The sequence below is a fragment of the Marmota flaviventris genome, chromosome 8 (assembly GCF_047511675.1).
Source record: "Marmota flaviventris isolate mMarFla1 chromosome 8, mMarFla1.hap1, whole genome shotgun sequence".
NCBI lineage: Eukaryota > Metazoa > Chordata > Mammalia > Rodentia > Sciuridae > Marmota > Marmota flaviventris.
Window position 1 is genome coordinate 11,087,768 of NC_092505.1, and position 23,844 is coordinate 11,111,611.

At 42.6% G+C, this 23,844-nt stretch overlaps 1 protein-coding gene across 1 annotated transcript in view; it reads left to right on the forward strand.

Annotated features, from left to right (window-relative positions):
• The first annotated feature begins 1,726 nt into the window (after positions 1–1,726).
• The window catches only part of Urb1 (URB1 ribosome biogenesis homolog), a 69,199-nt gene continuing 47,081 nt past the window's right edge, over positions 1,727–23,844 (forward strand). The window contains exons 1-10 of the mRNA XM_027929313.2: positions 1,727–1,970; positions 5,714–5,853; positions 6,773–6,924; positions 8,007–8,139; positions 12,614–12,710; positions 15,473–15,558; positions 16,549–16,683; positions 17,693–17,817; positions 21,025–21,220; positions 22,573–22,710. Of these exons, the coding sequence (XP_027785114.2) occupies positions 1,829–1,970; positions 5,714–5,853; positions 6,773–6,924; positions 8,007–8,139; positions 12,614–12,710; positions 15,473–15,558; positions 16,549–16,683; positions 17,693–17,817; positions 21,025–21,220; positions 22,573–22,710 (1,344 nt within the window). The 5' untranslated portion in view covers positions 1,727–1,828. The remainder of the gene's footprint in view (positions 1,971–5,713; positions 5,854–6,772; positions 6,925–8,006; positions 8,140–12,613; positions 12,711–15,472; positions 15,559–16,548; positions 16,684–17,692; positions 17,818–21,024; positions 21,221–22,572; positions 22,711–23,844) is intronic.

Below are 23,844 nucleotides of genomic sequence, written 5' to 3' on the forward strand. Positions count from 1 at the left end.
GTTGAAGTCTGTATCTGAACAAGGGGTTAGTGACCTGGCACCAGTGACTTAGGGTATTGGCCTGAGTCTGTTGAGCATCCATCTATACTTCTGATCCATTACCTGACATCAGGTATGTCTCTGGCAAAGGATGGGATAGGCACTGCCAACTTCCATTTCTTTAATTTGGTGCTAGATGAGTCCTGGTTCCACTTAGGAACTGGAAAATCCTGGCAGGTTCCCTACTCTATCTAATTCTTTGTAAAGCAAACCAGCCCCAAGAGATAGTAATTTGCCCCAGGCCCACAGAGATGGAAACTGAATTCAGCTTTTGCCTGTGTCCTGCGCCTTCCTGCTGCCTCTTTGGGTGGGCTCACACTGGCAGAAAACAAATTTTGTGGCAGCCAATTAACCAGAGAGGAGGACTAGTGTGACCATTAGTTAGAAGTCTGTCTTCATTAGTAAGTGTTGCCCTTTATAGTCTGAACTTGGAACATTTCTCAATATCGCTACTTTTTTTTTTTTCAAATGTGCTGGGGTGTCTCCCTCTGTCTGACTTCCCCCATATGACATTGGCACTTCCACAGGTGCATTTCCTAGTCTTCCTAGGCCTAGGGTCAGAGGCAATACCATGTGCTTTTTCTCTAGCAGGTCACAAAGAGCCACATCCTCAGGAGCTTAAAACACACTTGCTTACAAAAAACAAGATGGTATTTTTTCACACTAGAAGACAGGACAGAGAATTCCAGGAATTACTGTCCTAATAATTATGGTTTATTTAGATAGTATTGATGAGGTTGTGTTATACAAAATACACTTGCCAATTTTTACTTATGCATTTTTCCTTTAATTTTATTTCAGCATATTTAATGCAGAGTACACAAGTCAATAACGGTTTGCAAAAACAGACTTTATTCCTGTCAAAGCAGTTTTACAAACATTGCATCATTTGCTGTGCAGGCAGGACTGGGTATGGCTGGCTTTACTATCTTCATTTGAATGAGGGAAATTTAGATGCTGCCCACTGAAGGTTTTCACACAAGTTACTTCATTTGATCCTCCCCGTGCATCTTACACAGCCGAAAGAGCGCGCACACTCCCATCAGTCTGGGCAAGAGTGGGGTGGAGGTTAATCAAGGCGACTTCCTGCTAGACAAGCCTGTCTGGTTCTGGTGGGGATAGACGATGGGGTCGGAGTTAGGGGCACATCCCTGGGTCCTGGTTCCCGAGGAAGGATTTCCCAGCAGCAAGCCCGCCTGGCATCTAACCCGGGAAAATCCACCCTGGCCAACCCGCGGGACCCCCAACAGGCAAAGTATAGAATCCCAGTGAGCGCGAGGCAAGTGCTTTAAGCGTCATCTTTAGGGCGCCCTCAAGTCAAGAGCTGAACTGGTGCTGCTGGGACGCGCGGAGGCAGGTGTCGCAGCGGTCCCGAAGGACCTGGGAGGTCTTTCTGTTAGGCAACAGGAGAGCGCCGCCCGGGGCCAAAGGAGGGCCCCAGTAGGCCCTAACCCGCCACAGCCGGGCGGGGTGTCGTGGCCTGCGGGCCTGCCTCCAGCCCCAAGCCAGCCCACTGCGACCTCAGGTACCAACGAAACCCGGGCTCTGGCTAACGGCCTGCCCCGGCCCCTTAGCGAGCCCCGCCCCTCAGCAAGCTCCTCCCACTGACCCGGCTCTCCCCCTTACCACGCCCCTTCCGCTGATCTCCCATTCCGGGCCCCGCCTCTTCCGCTAGCCCCGCCCCGTCCCTCTCACGTGTGGGTTCGGGAGCTTGTCTGTTTTCTGCGGGAGTCCTCTCGCCTGGAGGCCTGAGGTGCGTGCTTTCCGTCGCACCGGTACCGACTCGGCCATGGGGGTCTCCAAGAGGAAAGCCTCAGGCGGCCAGGGCGGCGCGGCTTCCGCTGCGGGAGCAGCCAAGCGGGCCCGCACTGAAGAGCTCACGGGCGTGCAGTTCAAGACTCGGCTGAGGGATCCGCAGGGCGCGGGGCCGGGTGAGTGCCGGGCGGCAGGCCCCGGGCAGCGAGCGCGTGCTTGCGAGGTGGCCTTCCTGCCACTGTCTAGACACGGCCAGACACAGCCTGCCGTTTCTGCGGGTCACTGAGGGTCAGAGCCAAGCTTCTGGTTTTGAAGGACACTGAGACTCCTGTGACTGTGCGTCCAGGGTCCCCGGCGGGCCAGAGCAGCTCCAGGACTGAGTGCTGCATTTCATTGCCCTGGGCTGTCAGCGACAACAACGGCGCTGCCTCACTTGGTTTTGACAGTTTCATGCTGTTGCCCATTTCCCTTGCCTGGGCAGAACCATCAGCCAACTCTAAAATCTCCTTGTTTCAATTGTCAGGAAAGTAAATCAAGCATCCCCATTCACACACAGAAAATGTTTATAGGGTTTCTACTTGGTTCAGGCCAGTTCAGTAAGACAGTTTGGTATTTCCTTGGGCCGTTAGCACCATTTTCAATGGCTGTGATCCTTCAACACTTAGGATGACCTGATAACACATGTGCAAGCTATGAGAAACCACCATAACTACTTGTCAGTTGCCAGGATTGGGTCAGTGACTGAGATGGAGCACATTCTGTAACTTAATCTTACTGTTTGTAAAGTGTAACCACACTTAACAACTACTTGCAATTCTTTAGAAAGTATGGAGGTTAGGAAGAAAGAAACACAATTGAATGTGTTGCCAAGTGGAAACAGTGGCGGTATTTCTTCCACATTAAAGAAATTACTAAATCTATGGTCAGCATATCCTCAACTTCTAATTTTTCTCCTATGGATTCTGTTTTTAAACTTTTGATGCCTGCCAGGAACACATACTAATACATTTCATTCATTTAGCCTTTCAGTTTTTTATTAGGGTCCAGTGTTTGTTAGGGTTGAGATAAAATGGTGGTGAATAAAAATCTGCCATAGGCCTTGCCATTGTGGGTCTTACAGTCAAGTGAGAAAGCAGATAATCAATAAAATCACATATATATATAATTCCAAAGGAGCCATGCATGGTGTCTGAGGGTACCTAACGGCCTTGGAACTAATTTGTGAGATGGAAGAAGATTCCTCCAAGGACATGGCTTTTCAAAAGGGCTATAGAAGGGGACAGAAACAAGAGCCCTTCTGGCACAAGATGTGTTTAGCTACTATATCCATATTTTATTGTCTGGCTCAGAGAGTACCATGTCATTCATGAGCTGCATCAATTGAGCAGGTGTCAGAAGACAACTGGATTGACAGGTGATGGTTGTAAAGGAAGTAGTTGAAAGATACTGCAAAGCTGAAAGTCAGTGGGTGAAAGCATGAATCCCTTGTGCAAAACTGCTTTAGATTTATGTTTGAATCTAGTCTCTTCCTTTGATTCTCTCCTCCCCTTTTTGATATGCTTTCAGCTTCCTCTGAGATAATTTCTGGAAGATCAGGGAAGTAGAATTGATGGATGCATATTGGAGGATTTTCTTTCCATATAGGCTTGAGGGACAATTTTTATTTATACTTCTTTCGCATGGTACAGGAAAAAGCTGCAGGTGATTGGTAAAGGGTGCTCAGTGGATCATCAGGGATGATCCTAGATCAAGAAGGGTTCTGCTTCAAGCCAGTTCCTTGGAAAGTTTGTGCCCCATATTTCACTGCTGATAGAAAAGATCATACTGAAATACGAGTACACAAAAGATTAAACTTTGGAGCTCTCTAGCCTCACATTGCTTCTGTGTTCTCTGTACATTAAAGATAGTTCTGATCATTTGGATGTTCCTAGCTGAACCCTCCTTGTGCCTCATTCCAACCCCTGGCCTTGGCAGCTCTCCTTCTGAGTGGCCCTGGAGTCCATCAGCTCTCCTCTTTCTCCACCATCATTCTAGTCCAGGCACCTTCAGTACCTATTGGACTGTGGCTAAAGCTGCCCAGGGTTGGTCTCTCTTTTCTACCCTCGATTCCCTACAGCCCTTTCTACATGCAGGAGGTAAATGATGTTTTAGAATTTCAAATCTGATGTTGTCACTCCTCTCATGGCTTCCTTCTGTGGCATCTCACTGTTCTTAGGGTAAAATCCAGACTCATTACTGGTACCTCATCTACCCTTGCTTGCTTCTCTGCCTTCATCTCAGGCCACGCTCACTCACCTACTCATCTACTTGCCTAGCATCAGTACTCTCCAGCCTCAGGGCCTTTGCATGTCCTTATCCTGGAACACTAACTTCCAATGCATTTTTGCCATTATCAGGTTAAGCATTACTGCTTCAGGGAAAACCCCCCTAGCCCTCAACTCTAAATCATGTTCCCCAGTTATAACCTCATTATACCTTGATTTTTGCTTCATTGCACTTAAGTATAACATGACTATTTAAGTGATTGTGGTAGGTAGTTAATAAACATTCATGGAATGAAAGTTGGTCTCTGCTACTGCATTGTATGTACATGTGAGTAGAGGCCATTTCCAGGTTGTTCTCCAGCACTTCCCAGGCACCCACTGTAATGCCCAGTGCATGTGGTGGGTGCTCGGTAGATGGTAAATAGAAAGGTGAGCTCAGAGATGGCAGGTGTAATAGATCAGCAGTTTCAACTCTTGAATAGCCTATACTGTCTGGAGTTTTATGTTAGAGTTTGGCAAATGATTCCTTAAAAAAGAATGAATATTACTACTGTTCTTTCTGAATATAGTAGCAGCCCTTGCTGTCTCTTGCATTCTTGCATTTTCTTAAAGTAGAGGGATAGGGTCAATTCCAGATACCTGAGGATTGAGCTCATATGACCCTTAAAGGGAATTTTTAGGGTGAATTTATAGAGAAATATGCAAGTAGGAGTCATACCTCTTGGCTTTTGAAGAGCAACAAGGTCCACTGCAGTTCCTGGTGCTGGCAGTGGCCCAGGCTCTGTACACTATATACTCAATCCCACATAAAGCAGCACAGGTCAGCTGTAGCTTTTGAAGGAACAACATGGTTTTGGGAGCAAGACTGCCTGGATTTGAGGTCTTGTTCTGCCACTTCTTAGTTAAGTACCCTTGGCCAGGGCCTCAGTTTTCTCATCTCTAAAATGGTTCTAGTTCATGGGGTGAAGGGTCATGGTGAGAATGAAGTGGCATGACATAGAGCTCATAGGTTGCCATCTGTTAGGTGAGGAAATGAAAGCTAGGAGGCCCAGGTGAGAGTGCTGGCTGGAGCCAGGATTGAAACCTGTGCGTTCTGTCAGCTCACAGCTTGTTTATTCCTGTACTGCCTTCATTCATCAAGTGTTTTTGTAATGTCCATATGGATCATCTACTGGAGCAGTTGAAATAAAGTACATGGCTTAAACTGCAATTATTTATTTTCTCACAGCCTGGACCATGAAAGCTGAGATTGAGGTGCCAGGATGGTTGTTTCTGATGATGATTCCTCCTGGATTGTAGTCAGTTGCCTTCTTTTTGGGTCCTCCTGTGGTCATCACATGTAGAGAGAGCCTTCTGATATCTCCTACTTTTCTTACAAGGACACCAATCCTGTGGGATGAAGGCCTCAATCTCATGACCTCATTTAATCTTAATTACCTCCTGAAAGGCTCCATCTCCAAATACAATCTAGTAGGAGGACCACATTATGTGAATTTGGGGGGGGAATCAGTTCAGTCCATAACATTTCCAGTGGCTTCTCTGGCCGTGTAGGTAGGTCATGAGGATCACGACAGGGAAAGCGGGTTGCAGTAGTGGCTATGATTGTTTCTGAGGAGACTGTCCTCGCTGACCTTTGAACATTACTCTTATTTCAGCCTTGGAAGCATTTGTCACTGCTGCCAAGAAGCTACCACAAGAAGACAAGTATGATATCGTGGAAGGGTATATAAAGATATCTGTTGAGTGTGCAGAAGTTTTCCAGCTTCTGAGTGGAGAGAAGCGGCCTGAAAATGAAGTATGTTGTTTCTTACCTGGTTTGATGAAGAGAAAAAAAAAAGTTAATGATGTTGTGATATTAAATTTGATGAAATAATGATATAAACATCTCAGTGCCACGTTTCTACAAGAATGATGTTTCTACAGGTTTGTCTTGGTGCTATAGGAATACATTCACTAGTACCTTCATGACCTTTGAAAGCATTTTAGTCGGAATCACTAACTTATTAATATTTGGTGAATACTCTCAGAGGTAGGATCACAAACTCTTAATCAGAATGTACCTGACTTATTTTAATATAAGCAAAACAGCTAACCACTGTCTCAGGACATGTGGAATTGGTATTATCTTTTGGTTCCAAAGAGGTTGAAAATTTGAGATATTTATGAATTTGTTGAAGTCTCAAGATTATTGTTATAAAGACGGAACAGAATGTTCTCAAAGTGATGAGGCCCCATCCTTTTTAGAGTTTTCTCTCTTTTGGGGAGGTAGGAGTGGGGGTGGTACCAGGGATTGAACTCAGGGGCACTCTATCACTGAGCCACATCCCCAGCCGTATTTTGTATTTTATTTAGAGAAAGGGTCTCACTGAGTAAAGCTCCTCACAGTTGCTGAGGCTGGCTTTGAACTTGCAATCCTCCGGCCTCAGGCTCCCAAGCTGCTGGGTGCATGCGCCACTGCACCCAGCTAGAGTTGTTTCTTTTCATGTAATTGTAAGCAAGCCATTTTGTATTTCCAGTCCAGAACCTGGGTCTTCGCAGGTGAGCCTGATAAGCTGCTACCTTTGCCATCTTTGGCTCAGGATCTGAGGAGGCCTGACCCTGCACATTGAAAGTTTCAAGCCTGCAAGTAATTCTGGCTTAGACAAGAGGAGCATGTATGTATAATAGGAAAAGAGATGAGATGATTTATAAGTGTTGTAATTTCTTCTTTGCAGATGCTGTTAATATTTCAAGTTTTTGAGGCCATATTATTGCGGACAGCGAGTGATCTTTCACATTTTCACATTGTGGGCACCAACATTGTGAAAAAGCTAATGAACAACCATATGAAGCTCATCTGTGAGTCCCTGTATGCCTCAGGTTATCGGTAAGTTGCCTATATCTGTGTGGCAAACAACTAGCCTTTGGGTTTGGTCTGTGTTCAGCTCCCAATGAGTGCATTTGACCTTTACCTTCCCTCATTAAGGAGAGCTGAGCTATTTCTGAGCTGTTGAGGTGGTGCCCTTTGCTCCTCCAGCCCCGCTGCCTTCCTTGCTGCCCCAGGCACAGCCCAGCATGCCTTACGTAGTCTGTTCCTTCTTCACTGACTCTTTTCCCAGGTAGTCTCAGGCTATCTCTGTCTACAGCACTTTGTGGAAATGTTACCTCAGTGGGGCCTTTGTTGACCATCCTATGTCCAGTGGCATACCCGCTGTCCTGCCCCTTCAGCCTGCTTTAGTTTTCTGCATAATGATAAATACCTGTACAGTTGACATAATATTCCACATCTGTCTCTTGACTGCCTTCCTCCACTGGAATGAAAGGTGCACGTGGGCAGGGCCTTGCCTATCTTATAAAATGTCGTTGCCTTCCCCCTAGAACAGTGCGTCGCACATAGTGGGTGTTCACTGAGCCACCAGTTTTGGATAAGTAAGCAGAAAGGCAGCCAGGTGCTCACTTTTAGAGAAAGGTCCTGTGTTCCAGACATGGGCTGCAATGTGGTATCTTGGTCACATGATAGTTTACTTGAGAAATAAATTTTCACCTTTGTTTTTTTCTTTCTTTCTTTTTTTTTTTTTTTTTTGGTGCTGGGGATTGAACTCAGGGGCAACTCGACCACTGAGCCACCTCCCCAGCCCAATTTTGTATTTTATTTAGAGACAGAGTCTCACAGAGTTGCTTAGCACCTCGCTTTTGCTGAACTCTTTATCCTCCTGCCTCAGGCTCTCAAGCCACTGGGATTACAGGTGTGCACCACTGCGTACGGCTACATCTTTGTTTCTTAATCTAACTCATTCTCAGTTTTTTAGCTTTTGAAGTTTTGTTATACTTGAAGAAAGGAAAGAGCACATCTTCCTCTATTCTGGTTTTGGGATAGCAAATCACACAGCCAGCTGTATGCTTGGCTTCTTCAGGAAGTTGTCTTGTGTTTCTGTCCCCTAACATGCTTGGCTTTCTGTCCCTGTGCAGGTTGGCTCGGGCCTGTCTTAACCTGATGGCTGCCATGGTGAGCCAGGGTCCCGAAGCTGCCAGAGATGTCTGCAGCCATTTTGATTTGAATAAAAAGACCTTGTACACCCTCGTGACTAAGCGGGATTCAAAGGTAAGAACCCAAGGGTTGTGCTCCTCCTCTCTTTGGAGGGCTGTGGTAGTTTATTTTTCCTCCTCTTGTCTCAGTCCCCAAGCACTTAAGAGAAGGCTGTCCTTTGGCAGCAGCCAGCCTCCGTCTGTGAGGAAGGTAGGCCTCACCCTCGCTGATGATGGGGCCAGCTCCTTAGCAGAGCCTAAACAAGTAGGACATCTCAGGAAGCTTCCAGGGCTGTGGGGGAGGGGAAGTTGGCTTGGTGATGCTTTGCTTGTGGCCTGTGAGGATGACTTAGTTCTCAAGTGTCTCCTATTCTAAGCAAATGAGATAACCTCCCAGTCCATCAAGGCTATGAGGTTTCTGAATACCCCAGTCCCCTGTTCCTGTTCTATCCACTTGGGAGAGTACCCTTGGAACTCTAAGCCAGTGACATCCTCAAAGAGGGCTCTTATTTTTCTTTAGTAAGTGACTTGTGCCTCCCAATTTTAATCTTGTTATGGGTAAGGGATGGATGTGCCTGAGAGAATGGGAGTGTGAATGCTTGGTCTTTAGGAGTTCCCCAGTAGCTCTAGCAGTGTCACTTGGTTTGGACAGGCTCTTGAGGAGAAAGCACATTGGGATTTCTGTGATACCTCCTGATGTGCCACCTGTAGTTGTGGCAGTGCCTCTTTCCATTTGCCATGTGGGCTGTCTTGCTGGTGAGGTCAGTGTTGTGCACAGCCCCATGGGACTGTCTTCCACTTCCTGAGCAGGCAGACAAGTATCAACTCCTATCTGCCAAGTTGAGAACCACATTAGAACAATTCTCCTCTGTAACCACATGCTAGCTTGTGCTCTCAGTTTTTCTGGGAATTCTAGCTGGGTGCTATGGCATGCACCTGTAATATCAGTGGCTTGGGAAGCTGAGTCAGGAGGATCATGAGTTCAGAGCAGCTCAGCAACTTAGCGAGGCCCTAAGCATCTTAGTGAGACCCCCACCTCAAAACAAAATATAAAAAGGGCTGGGTATGTGGCTTAGTGGCTGAGAACCCCAGGGTTCGATCCCTGGTAAAGAAAGAAAGAAAGAAAGGGGGGGGGGGGGAGAGAGAAAGAAAGTAAGTAAGTTTCTGCATTGCTAGGAAATAGACTGAAGGGTTAATAATAATATCAAGTACTTTTATGGCTCTGTGGGATTGGCCTGATGTTGAGGGTTTTACTGAAATTACAAATAAGGTATTCTCTGAGGGAAAAACATCCAGGTCTTAGTGTCTCTTGGATACTGTGCTTTATTAACATGTTGACAAATTCCATTCAGTGAGTAATGGCTTCTGACATTTAAATGCATTTCTCATAAAAAGAATGTGTGTGCTATTTGCACACCAGAGTAGATTTCGCTGTTCTTTGGTCTTGGCTGGCAGGAAGCTTGGCAGTAGTTATCCATCAGGTACCCCTCCCCTTTTCCCTGTCTCTCTTGGCCTTAGCAATCCCAGCCATCTGAGTAAAAAAGAATTAAGTAAGTACCCAGGCCACCCACCAAGAACAGATGATGTGGGAAAATCAGCAAAGGCTTCCCTTCGTGATGATGGTGCATCCAGCTGTTTCATCTCAGGGTCTCAGGGCAGGTCATTTTACCTCTTCAGGATCTCAAAAATGGGAGTTAATGTCAAGTTGAAAGTGTTTTTACCTCTTGTGTAATTTTCTCTATCAGGTATCTTAAGTGTTTTGAATGCTGTAGGAAATGGTGTCTAGACATTTAATTTTTGTCTCAATATAGGGAATCTGAGGGATATTAAAGGAACAAGGAACCCCGTGTTCCAGCTTCAGCCAGCGTCATCCACCTTGCACCATTTGTTGCTCAGCCAGCTTTTCAGTTTGCTTGGCTGTACGTATTATAACAGATGCTGATGTGAATCATAGTTCATCATGAATATTTCAGCATGTACTCTAACAGAAAAAGACATTTTAAAAAACGAAACCACAGTACCATTATTGCACCTATTATCATTAATTATTTCTCACCATCATCTAAAACCCAGTTTGTCTTAGAATTTTCCTGACCATCTCAAAATATTTTTATACTTTGCAGTTCAAATTGAGATTCAAACAATATTCACATGTTGTATTTGGTTGATGTGTTCCTCAGGTCCTTTTAAATATCTTTTGAATCTTTGCATTACCCCTCCTTTTTGTTCAGGCCATTTCGTTATTAAAGATGCTGGTAGCAATTTCTGTATTTTAACGAGTGTATTTGAACATCTGGGACGGAATTATTAAAGTCTCCTGAAGAAAGGATCATGGGTATATTCTTTCAGCCAAGAAAAGCATTGTTAAAATCTTGTGCCAGAGAGCAGTTTTGCCAAATATGTTTTAGTCTATTTTAGTGTTTTACAGAACAAGCCCTGAAGGATCCAGGATGTTTGCTTCCTGGAATAACAGCCCTGTGAGGTCACAGGGTAGGAATGAAGAGTAGGCACATGGCCCTCTTTCAGTGGGAGAGGAATGCCTTTGAAGAAGTGCTGGGGATGTAGACAGGCCCAGGTGGCTATGTGGGGGTGTGGTGGCAGCCAGCCTGGAGTGGGCAGGTGCTGCATAGTGGGCATTTTCATCTCTCTGCTTCCTCTTCAGGGTTAGCCTCTGAGATTTTGTGTTGTCTGGGATACATAAGATGGGAGCCCTGGTTAATAAATAAGTTCCTTTTCTTTTAGAAATTCATTGCTAGAGGGATTCACAGGAGAATCTAGTACAACTCTGCTGTGACAGAAAGCTCTAGAATGGCTGAAACTGGGACCAGCATTCCAAGGCCCTGTCTCCCAATATTGTTACTTATTTGTCTTTGCGTCCTTTCAGCCTGACATGAAGGCTTCTTGAATCTTGTGGGGGTTTTGAACATTGAGTTGGCAAGTGAAGGCACAGGAGCATGGATAACATCCTTAGGAAATGTAGCTCATTTGCAGCCTTGGTTATCATTGTACCTGGGCTCCATGAGGTAAAAAAGACCCACAGACAGTTACCCAGAACAGAAAGGATCATTTGAAGCTCTCTGGAATGAATCAGCATTGGTGTAATAAGATCTTGCTGAAATGCCATGTGCATGGACAGAGATTCAGTAAATAAAACTAATGTGCAAGGCCTTGATCCAGGTGTTGAGTCCAGGTGTTGATCCAACTATTCTTTTCCCCGGCAGAAGCATATACCCAACAAAGCAAGAAGAAATTGATTAAATACTTGCATAGAAACTGAATTGATATGAAGTGTGCCCCCATGCCCTGAGCAAAAATGAAATGCAAATGCCATGGGAGCTCTGAGAAGAAGGGAGGATTTCATCAAACATAACATAGCACATTGTTCAGTTATTTCTTATTACCCCAGTTTGGATACTTGCTTAGCAGCTGTCTGACCTTCAGAGAATTTTCCCCTTCTGTAAAATGAGGATGGTAAACATTTCCACTTAAGCTTGTTAAGAGAAATAACTGAGATAATAGATGTGCAGTATCTGACATGGTGACTGGCATATAGTAAGTATTCAGTAAGTGTCATCATCATCCTTATATAACTGCTGCTGCTTCTGTTGCCACCAGGTGAGACAGAACTATTTGGAAGGCAGAGAGGACTTAATCTTCCTAGGCATTGAGGGCAATAATTCTCTATAATATTAACTTATTTCTTGTTAGTGAATTAAGGCACTTTGGAGTAATGGATGAGGGAGAAAATTTCTACTTTAAGCACACTTACCAATTCTAACAAAAGACCTGCATGGCAATGTATCCTTGCCTGCTTGGATGTAGAACAGGCTTGATGAGATATGACTTTGCTTTAATGACACTGGGACGGGAAACCGCTTAGCTGGTCCTACTGACTTCCTTGGAAATTCTGGCTGCCAGTCATATCCTTTGGTGTCTGCTGCCTTAGGTGATGGCTGAGACCTGAGGGACAGAGTGAGCTACGATCCTGGGAAGCCCATGCAGGGTTTGTAACATGAAGCATCTGTGCTTTGATTTGTGCTGAGTTCATACCTTATTTATAATATCTAATAAAGACCAGACATCACCTTGGCTTCTCATCAAAAACAGCACCAGTCTTTCTATAATCACTAGATTTTCAAAAACATAGGTGGGTTATCTTTATTGGCAAACATGGAAAACATGGATCTTAGCAGGGTATCTTTTGCCCTACACCAGCCTGTCCCATAAACTAAAGAAATGTACATGTTAAGTTAGGCAAGGGAATAAAACTTGTTACTCAGGCTTTTTTTAAAAATAGGATTTGAAAAGAGAAAGTAGAGAAGACTAAGGAGAGGGAAAAGCAAAAACAAAAACAAACAAACAAACCCAAAACAGAATCCTGTGCTTTCCATAAAGAGTGGGAATTGGCCTTAGACATCCATCCCCTAATAACTGGGACAAGACTGGGAGGCTGGTGATGCTGAGCTGAGAGATGTGTGCATGCAGCTGCGTTCCTCCTGTGGCTCTGTGTGAGAGGTGCACGTGACATGTGGGTCTCTTTTGTCCTCCAGGGAGTGCCTGATGTCCGGCTGGCCTACATCCAATTCGCCCTCTCTTTCTTAATTGCTGGTGATGACAGCACTATAGGGCAAGTGCTGGAGCTGAAAGGTAGGTGTTCCCTTTGTCCCTTAGGAGAGCCCACTTGTTGTGGTTCTGAAAAGCTTGCCTCAAACTGTTTCTTCCAGAAGTCTGCCGCTTTTGCAGCTGCCAGGTACACTGGCATGAAGGACATGTATAGGGCAAATCTATGGACAATGCCATCTTGATTGCTACTCAGCATGACTGAGCCAGGCATTCCTCCTGTAAAGCCGTCTGGAATGCTGGGCAGTGCCCTAACAAAGGAGCAGTGCAGACCCAGAGAGGCAAGCAAGGAGGCTTTATGACTTTGCCTCTAAAATATACACAGATTCCTAGCCCTTGCTTCCTGGCTTTTCTTAGTAATTCCATTTAAAAAAATAGTTTATAGTATTGGGGAGTAGCCTAGTGGTAGAGTGTTTGCTTAGCATGTGCAAGACCCTGGGTTTGATCCCCAATAAATAAAAACTTAGTGAGTTTGCTTCAAGTTATCAGAACATTAGTAACAGGGCTCTGGAAAGCTCACATTTGACCACTTGGTGACTGTCTCTGTAGAACAAGCCTTAGCATAGTTTATTAGGACGATTGTGTTTTTGTTTTTGTTTTTTAATTTTAAATTTTAAATTTGTTTTAATTAGTTATACATGACAGTAGAATGGATTTATATACTTTGATATTCATAGATGGGATGTGATTTCTCATTTTTCTGAGTGCACATGTTGCAGAATCACATTGGTCATGCAGTCTATATATACGTAAAGCAATAATGTCTGTTCCATTCTACCATCCTTCTCATTCCCACATTCCTTCCCCTCCCTTCACTTTCCTCTGCCCAATCCAAGGTAACTCCACTCCTCTCTAGTGTCCCACCTGCCCTTATTGTGAATTAGCATCCATATACTAGAGAAAACATTTGGCCTTTGGTTTTTTGAGATTGGCTTATTTTGCTTAGCATGATATTCTCAAGCTTCATCCATTTAGTAAATGCCATAATTTCATTCTTTAAAGCTGAGTGATATTCCATTGAATATGTATATCCATTCTCTAATGAAGTACGCCTAAGTTGGTTTCATAGTTTAGCTGTTGTGCATTGAGCTGCTATAAACATTGACATGGATGCATCACTGTAGTTTGCTGATTTTAAGTAGGACCACTGTGTTTTATCAAGAGATTGGGTTTGATGATAAATACAACATAGTTCAGCATCTGGGAATTACTCAGTAAGTTCTTGGAACCATGTCCCATGTCCATGGGTAGAACTCTGAGAGTCATCCTTGGTGGATGACCAGGGTGCTGTATGACCGGTGTCTCCTGGGGGAGCTCTTCTGCCTCTCCCAGGGTGGGAGACGGGAGCTTCCTCCAGAATGGGGTGGGGCAGAGGTCAACCTGTATGTTGTCAGCCTAGTCTGACAGGGCTCCATCACTGCCATGGTAGAACATCATGGAAGAGGAAATGTACTCTCTTTGCATGATGTTGCAGACAATTCTTTCCTTGCTTTGCCCTTTGCCAGGAACTAGGTTTAGGATGTCCTGCTGCTGCTGCTGTTGGGGCAAGGTGTATCTTCATAATTCCCTTGTGTCCTCTCAGCCAGTTGGCATTTAACTGAAGAATAAGGGGCCAAAGGGATAGGTTTCTGCAGGGCAACTGGCCTTATGTATCATAGCATTTAAGATGCTTGATTCAGCAATTTCATGTGTAGTCATTTTTCCTAAGTAGTTAAGGATGCGAGTAGAGATTTGGTTAAGAGATACTTTTATCATATAAACTGGAAATTGGACTCTTATTAACTATCACCAGGAAGAGACTGGTTGAACAAAGGGAGTTTAGGAATATGCTGACATCAGAATTTTTCAGTGTTTTATGATTAGATGTAAACTTAGTCATAAGTTATAAAATATGATCCCATTTTACTGACAGTTAAATAAAGTAGTCTGTATTCATCAGAAGGCTAACAGTTAATTCAGATGTCAGTGGTGTCACCTTTGGGAGTCAAGGTTATGGTTGATTTTAAATCTTATACTTTTGGTTTGCTTGGTATTTTCTGATTTTTTTTTTTTTTTTTTTTGTAAGAATAATAAATTTGGGGCTGGGGCTGTGGCTCAGTGGCAGAGTGCTTGCCTGGCATGTGTGAGGCACTGGGTTCAATCCTCAGCACCACATACAAAAATAAGCAAATAAAATAAAGTCATGCTGTCCATATACAACGACAAAAAAAAAAAAAAAAAAAAAAAAGAATTTTTTAGAAGTTATCTGTGCCCATGAAGCATGCATGAAATGAGTAAAATTGTAATTGTGTCAATGCTTCTATCCAGTGGAACCAGTGCATTAGTAATGACAAAGCCTCTGTCTCCCTGGTGATCGAGAAATATGAAAAGAAAGCACAAAGCAAAAAGCAAACAAAATTCCCCTCGAATTACCCACCACCAGCCAGTAAATTAATGACTATCATTTTAAACATTTCTGAGCAAGTCTAAGCAAGAAATAAATTTTAGATTTATCATACTATAAACTCCCTTTCAAATATTCAGTATTGAGATCATTTTACTTAGTGGAAGAAAATGAAAGTAAAATGAGATTAAAAAAATGACTGAACTTCTTAAAAATTATTTAATACTTTAGGTACTCTTAATTTCTTGTGTCACATAACTGGGTTTTCTTACAATGAATTTGTATAATCAAGAAAGATAAAACTTTTTTTAAAGGCACATGGTGTTGTCTTTTGTACCATTTAAACAGTTATTCTCTCATCTGTTCTCATTTTCTGAGTTTAATGTTTTGAAACTTTTACTTTCAGAATTTATTCCTTGCATTTTTAGCTCAGGCATAAAGGAAGATAGGATTTCTACCATCAACATTTTGTTATCTACCCTGAAAACAAAGGTATGTGTTTGGTGATGGGTGTATGTGTTGTTTGTTTTCTCCTAGTGATTGAAGAAATGGTTCTTGGCATGTTCAGGGCTCTGGAGGCTACAGTTATATAGGCTAGGGAAAAGCAGTGGGTGGGGATCAGGGATGCTGTTGTACATCTTACAGTGCACAAGACAGCCCCCACTCCCCCCATCAGCTTACCTAAGGTAATACAAATATTACTATAATACAAATAATGACATAGAGGTTTTTTTTTTTTTTTTTTTTTTAACCTCCCAGAATAGCAATTTTAAAAAAGTAAATGATAATGCTGGCAAAGATGCTTTGATTAGAGAAGGTGTTGTAGCCCTGTGGAAGACAGTTCTGCTACCGTATGTCAAAGGTCTTGTGTTGGTGGACTCTTGAGTTAAGGTCACTCTGAACTGGAATATCCACCAAAACCACATAGGGATATGTTGAAATACGTGTATGTGGGTCATACCACCAGACATTTTAGCGTGGGTTTGAGGACTTATGTCACATTTCCATTTTTAAGAACCACAGCAGGTTCCTAGTCAGAGATGTAGTGAAGACTGCGAGGACCTGTTCATGGTTTTATGGGGAATAGGTAGAATGTGGAAGCACCTTGATTGTCACCACAGGGGATTGTTTAAGTAAGTTGTGGTCTGCTCATGGCATAGAATGGTATTCAGCTTTCAAATGATGCTCTAAAGGAAATCTTTTTTAAGTATTTTTTTTTTTTAGTTGTAGATGGACACAATAATTTAAATTTTCTTTATTTATTTTTATGTGGTGCCAAGGATCAAACCCAGTGCCTCACATGTGCTAGCCAAGTGCTGTACCACTGAGCTACACCCCCAGCCCTCTAAAGGAATTGTTAACGATGTAGAAAAAGCTTAGCTGCTTAAGTAAGGGAGGCATGAAACCATATGTAAATGTAAATTTAGTTAAGCAAAAGATAAGCAGTTCTTTAAGCTTCATTTGTTTTACTATTATTTTCAGGTAGTTCACAGTAAAAGTATCACAAAAACACAGAAGGTTCGTTTCTTTACTGGGCAGTTGCTGAACCACATAGCGTCTCTCTACAGCTGGAATGGGATTGTCGACGTGGCGCTGGAAAACCCTGAGGCAGACAAGGTGCAGTCTCAGTTGACCCCAGTGCTGAAATGTGATCCTCAGGAGACTGAAGCATCTGTACTCTAGTCCATACTCAAAAAACAGTCCTCTCATTTGATCTCTTTTCTTTTGGCTATATGGTTATATTATTGTTTGTTAAACACAATATGATTTTTAAAAATTTTTAATTTTTACAATAGGAATTTTTTCCTAACCTTGGGGTCATTGTGATAGTACACTGTATTTATTTTTTTAATGAGAAAACTATGACTCCCTGTGGCTGACTGACATCTTAAATTCCACATGCAGTGCCCACGCCATAGATTTATAGGGCTCCTCCAGGTTCACTCTTCCTCCTCTCAGTCGGCCTCTTCTTTTTTTCCTTCTCTTTTTTTCATATCTAGTTTTTGGAGTTTCAGAGTTTTTTTCTTTTACTTGAGGATGCTAAGAGACTTCACAGTTCCTTACCTACTGACGTGGGTAGCTTATTTGTGATAGTTAACTCACGTGTTAAAACAGTTGCTCTCAACATTGACCCCCATGTGTATTGAGTTTCCTTGTTTTTATTTTCCTTGGGGTATTTCTGAAATGGACTCGGCCAGTGGAGTTGAAGGTGCAGCCTTCCTGTTAACTACATGGTAATTGCCTGTCTAGATTCTGCTATGCTTCCTTTTATCTCAGTGACTTGCTGGTATCCTCTTGTTTTGAACATGTTTTTTTATGTTCCCGTAGCCGGAAGCTCCACAGGCTTAATAAAAAACACTCCCAAATGTGGAATTTTATTCAGAAGTATGAGAAATTAAATCATTTTTAAGCATTTATCAAAACAGGTTTTGACTTGCCTTCCTTAGAGTATTCTTTCATCTTGATCAATATATTTCGGTTGTTTTTCTTTTGTTTTCTTTCGGAATAACATCCAAGTGTTTGATTTTAAATGTTTTCTGAGGTGATACTGTCCTGTTTTTTATTCTATAGCTATTATCAAGGTTTATGAGCTTGTGAATCACTGAAGCTTTTTAAACCCTTATAGGTGTCTGCTGAAGAAGCAGGGAAAGCCATGGTGAGGGAGCTTGTGCATAACTTCCTGATGGATCTTTGCTGTTCTCTCAAGCATGGCATTAATTTTTATGATGCATCTTTGGGTACCTTTGGCAGGTAAAGTACAACATTCTTATGAACCCCGTTGTGTATGCTCCTCAAGTCCTCCTGTGGTAGGTTAGGACTGAAATTGTGGACATTATCTAACTCATTTTAGGGCTGGGCAGTTGGGGGCCCAGAGAGCTTCTATTTGTGTCCCCTCAGGGGCAGAGGCCTCAGTGTAGCAATTGTTCTAGACACATGGGTAACTGAAGTGTTCAGTTGTTTACTTAGAGATGGTGGTGGTGGTCAGCTGGATCCAAGAGTGAGTCGCTTAAGTCAGCTTTCCCACGAGGGGAACTCTGACATGACCTCACATGGTCCCAACATAGGTACCATATTATCCTGATTTCCTAGAGGAAAAAAATGGTCACAGAGAGGTCAAGATACTTCAGTTTGCATTTGAACTCAGGAAGTCTGGTTCCATAACTGTCTTAATAACTCAGTAGTTGTTAATGATATAACTCCAATACATATTTTTTAAATCACTAAAATAATAAACCTACTTTTTTCTCATTTGACAATAAAAATGTTGGATATGTTTTCTGGTTATTGTGAATGACTTATCCCTCATCCCCCTTTGACTGCATAGCATTTTATTTTAAGGGTTTAGATAGTGTGATTTACTTATAGTTTCAGGTAGTCAGAAAATGCCTGATTCTTTCAGAATGGGATAACGTGATGGGAATTATTCTGCCTGCTTGTGACTTTGCACTCATTTCAATTCTGAGATTATTCTGATTTCAGCTTGCCACATCATTTTTTTCCTTCTTTAAGTTTTCTCTTAGTGAAGTGTATTTATCTCATCATTGTGAATGAGTTTATATCTCTGCTCAACTGTAACTGCATTTTTATAATCTAATAAAAATCTTAACCATGCTGAAAACACATACGCACCCCCCACACACCTTTAAAGTGGTTTTTTTTTTTTGATATTTATTTTTTAGTTGTAGTTGGACACAATACATTTATTTTTATTTATTTATTTTCATATGGTGCTGAGGATCCAATCCAGGGCCTTGCACATGATAGGCGAGCGCTCTACTACTGAGCCACAACCCCAGCTCCTTTTAAAGCATTTTTACCTCCATAACAAGACCCATGAAATAGATGATCACTTAATGAGCACATTGAGTCAAATTGAGGGTGTGGGTCTTTTTGGAATAACCTGTTGTTTTCATGAATTTTGAAGCCACTAGCATAAAATAAATGCTATGTTGAGGGAGAGGAGGGGAGCTATGTTTGTGGATAGTGATGGGAGACCTTGAGGAGGTGGAAACACGTGCTTCCCTGACAGTTGTGTGGCTCGTCCCTCTTTTTGTCCAGGTTCCTGTAGAAAAGTCACCTCTTCAGGGAGGTCTGCCCTTGCCACTCTCTCTGAAGTACTCCCTCCTCTGTCAGCGTCTTTTTGCCTGTCTCAGCCTTGTCACTGATTTCAAGAACCAGATGGTATTTTAGGCTTGGCAAGCCATAGTTTGTTGTGATTGCTTAGCTGTGCCATTACAGCACTGGCGTGGCCATAGACGTAGATAAATGGGTGTAACTGAGTTCCCCCAAAACTCTTTACATGTATAAAGCTAGGTGGTGGGCTGTGGTGTGGGTGTGGGTCAAATTAGACAGCTAACCTAGCTAATTTAACTCTGCAGACCTACTCTAATTCTAACGGCCCTGAGACCTTAGCAGATTACATATCCTCTCTGCCTTATTTAACTCATTTATCAAATGGAAATAAAAGTAATGCCTGCCTCAGAGGGGTGGAGCATGGCAACTTCCAGGGGCAGCATCTGGTGTGCGTTGCAACCGTATCAGTATAAGTGCTGTTCATTTTATTACACTGTTTATTAAAATAATAAGTATGTGTGGTATTTTTGGCACTATTGGTAGACTTAATGTTCTTTTCATTTGATAGTAGAAACTATATTTCTTTTGTTCATGAAATTTTTATATAAAGAATTTTGCATCTTTTAAAATTTTTTTACACCTTTCTCTTAAAAGAATACTTTTCAAATAAAATTATATGCTAATTCGGTTTTAGAGAAAATTTTATATATGCAGCTATCATTTAGCATTTTAGTTTCAGTCAATTTATGAGGAGATTCAAGACATAGAGCACCAAGACTTCAGGATAGATAAATAAAACCTAGAGTCTGTGCTTTGGCTGTGTAGATCCTGGGGTTATTGCTCTCTTTATGTGATACAGGGTCTGCAAGTTTTCCTTACTTTTACTTTGAATCATCTTTTCATGCTCTCGAAGATCATCTTTTCATACTCTAGAAGAATGAAAAATTTTGAATACTTTCGAACAGTGGATTTTTCCCAGTACTAAATAAACCAGAAATAGAGGGCAGAAGATGTACACAAAGGCTTTATGCTGTCTTGTAGTATTTTAGAATTAATTTGATGTCATTATGGACCTTGTGGCAACGCATGAGCTCTGACTTCATATGAAAAAAAAAAAACAAAACTATCCTTTCAGAAGAAAAATGCCTTTCCTATCTATATTTTTTATACTCACATATATACACAATATATACATATTTAGCTTATGCTTTTTTGTATGGTTGGGGAAATCTGGAGAGGGCAGAACAAAGGGTTTTGGAAGTTTCCACCATAAAGAAATGATAAATGTTTGAAGAGATAAACATGTTTAACCTGCTGTAAACATTATGCAGTGCATCCTTGTATTGCGATGTTACATGGCATTCCATTGGTAGATAGTTTTTAAGATTTTATGTGTTGGCTAAAAAATAAGTCTTAAAAAATTAAGGGGCATAGGATGTTATTACTATAAGAACATAATTATTATTCAATAAATCCCCATTGAATTGAATACCAAAGGAAAGGAAGAAAGAAATTGGGGGAGGGAGTCCTGCTTGCTGGTTTTGCCTTGTTTTTTTAAAGTAGCTTTGCCTTCTAGGCAGACTGTAGCTGACTGGCAGCATAAAGAGGTCGCTGTCTTCATTTTAAGTCAAACTGAACTTGAGGGAGGGAAGGAGGAAAGCAGGGATGAGAGTAGGACAAGGTAGGGGCCCTTTCAGCCACTCAGGATTAGGGGGTGGAATTGAAGCCCTCTCCTGTGGCACTGAAACCCTACATGCCACTTTGTACCCTGGGGGACATTTGCCCATTGCCCTGTTACTCCTCTGTCTCTGAGAGTTGCTCCAGCTCTGAGCACATTTTGAATTGTCCTTGTTGACTCTTGCCTCTTGTCTCTGTCCTTAATAGAGGAGGCAACCTGACACTCTTACACTTCTTGTTGGGTTTGAAAACAGCAGCTGAGGATGAGCTGGTGGCTGAGCTTGTGGTGAACATCCTTAAGGTGTGCCCGGACTTGCTGAACAAATACTTCAAGGAGGTCACGTTTTCCTTTCTTCCAAGAGTGAAGTCCACTTGGCTAAATAATATTAAACTACTAAACAAGGTAAAAAGTACCTGTTGGCTGGGGCAGGGCAGAGCATGAGGAGCTGGGGGAATGCCAGGCATTCTGGTCTGGTCAGGTGTGCAAGGGACGGGGGGGGGGGAGACCTCCCTCCAGGGTTAAAGGGCTATTTTAGATGATGTTAACTTGACCTTATTCTTTGAGTAGAGCATGTTGATTTTCAGTGAGCTGAATTTTGAGCTTTATTTCTTTTGAATCTGTTGATCCAATTTATCTTCCTCATTATGATGTTGCTTTAGGTGAAATCTTGTTAAGTCTGAGCACAATGAAGCCAGAGTTAGTGAAATATCTGAATTGCAGGACAGTTTTTAAAGATTGGTTTCAAGTCCATAGAATAACCTGAAATGAACTATTGGATGTTTGCATCCCCCTCACCAAACATTGGAGGTACAGGTTGAATATCCCTACTCAAAATGCTTGGGGTTAAAAGTGTTTCTGATTTTAGAGTTTTTGGATTTTGAAATATTTGCATAGAAGCATGTTGGCATTCAAAAAGCTTTGGATTTTGAATTTTCAGATTAGGGATGCTCAACCTGAACTTATTATACATTCTTTGGCAGTATTGCCTGGCTCAGTTAAGCTTTTTTGCTCTGATTTATGGCCTTCTTAGTGATGAAGTACCTGGGATTATTTTCTTGTGCCTCAGTCTGGACCCAGCATTATCTGTTTCATGTATGAGAATTTAGGTGCATGTGCAGTTCCCATGTGTATTTCCAGGTGAGAAGGATGTGCCTTGCCCCTTAATGGGGGAGGATGGACGTCTTCTGGCAGCTGCTTCTGGTACTGTCCTCCCAGCCTCACTGAGGGGCAAGTGCTTGGTCTCTGCAGCCTGAGTTGAGTCTTTAATTTGACTGCTTATTAAGTAGTATTATTAAACCACATTCCCATGTGGTTCAAGGGAAGTCACTTAACCTCATTGAGGGCCAGTTTTGCCATCCATAAGCACATTTTATTTTTAATGTTGGTTGTCCCTACCCCAAAGGGATCGTGAAACTTTAAAAAGATGATGTGATTTGTCAGGTGCCTGTTAAGTGCAGTGGTTGATAGTGATACCACTGTTAGTTCCAGCAGTGATCGATTCACCATCAGAGGCTCCCCAGACCAGGCCAAGCTCTGCTTTGGAAGTCACTGCTCTGATGATGCCAGAGTGGTAACCGTATTTTTCTTTAACAAGTGAATTTGGGGTTAATTCTAACCTTGCTCCTAGTGGCCAGTCTGACCTTTATTGCTAATTATTTGATTGGAATAGCTTCAGTGTTGGGTTCTTAAAATTAGCTTCAGGTTTAAAACTTATTTCTAGCACCAGTCAAATTTCTTTTCTTCTTTTTCTCCAGATCTATGAGGCCCAACCAGAGGTTTCCCGAGCATTTTGGACCAGAGAGTTTATCCCCTTGCCACGGCTCCTGGCGATGGTGATGGTGACCACAGTGCCCCTGGTGTGCAATAAGATCATGTTCACTCAGGCATTAAATGTAGGTCATGGGTTGCCCCACTTCTGGAACTTTTTCCTGCTAAACTCTCTGGCTGTGTGCTTGAGTGTTCTGAGAATACCAGCCTGACTATTAGATTGTATTTCGTCACAGTGCCTCTGAGGCTTCTAGGACGGGATTTTAGCTTAAAATGGCCCACAAGTGACAAATCTATATATGTGGGGCAAGGACCTTGGAGCGGAAGCCACTCCTTCTAGGTGTGACTGGGGTTCCATATCTGTCCTTCTCCAGCACATGGCAGGAACCTCTGGATACTTCTTGCCTCTCTAGTCCTGCCTAGGGTGGGAGAAATGTTAGAATCAGAAAGGGAAGCTCCTTTATTAAAATATTATCAGTTTAGAATTTTGAGCAGCATGGGGCTGAAATTTGCCAGCAAAGTTTTTCTTTTTTGATTCAGATGATTGGTGTTAAGATTTCATTGCAACATTTATTTTTAGTCATTTTTGAAGGACACATTGGTGAAAAAAAATAGGTACTTATATTTTACATTTTAATTTATTAAAGAGGTCCCCAGGTCCCATCAGGAGCCACATGCTGAAAGGGCTTGTATATGTTTCACCACAGCATTATGGGTTTAGGTAAATGGCTGTGAGTCGTTGGCACAACTGGGTTCTGGGCCCTGCCAGTCTCTTTTAGGCCTGAGCGACTAAATTCTTCCTGGGGAGAGTAGGCATCTAGGGGGCACCTCTGTTCTTTCAAGCAAGCTGGAATGTATGATGTCAGTAGGAACAGGGTCAGCTTTGTCACACAGACATGAGTTGGCCCAGTGATGATGGCACGGTCACCATAAAGTGGTGTAGACAATGCAATTGAATCTTTTGGTTTCCTCCAGGTTTGTGCTGAGTTTGGGCAGTGGGTCAGGAACAGAGAGGACACCCATGTGGGATGAGGCAGAAAGTCTTTTGTTCTTTCCTCATAAGAAAATGAGGGCCTATCTAGCTTGTCCATATGTTTTGTGGGAAACATTAATATTTCCCAAGGGGCTCACAGGAAAATGGAACTGAAAGGAATAGATCAGGTATGGCTCTTTTGAGGGCTGCATTTGTGCTCCCACCTGCTTCCTCCTGGCATTCTGAAAGATGAAAGGCTGGCCTCCCTCCCCTCCCTTACAGTGTT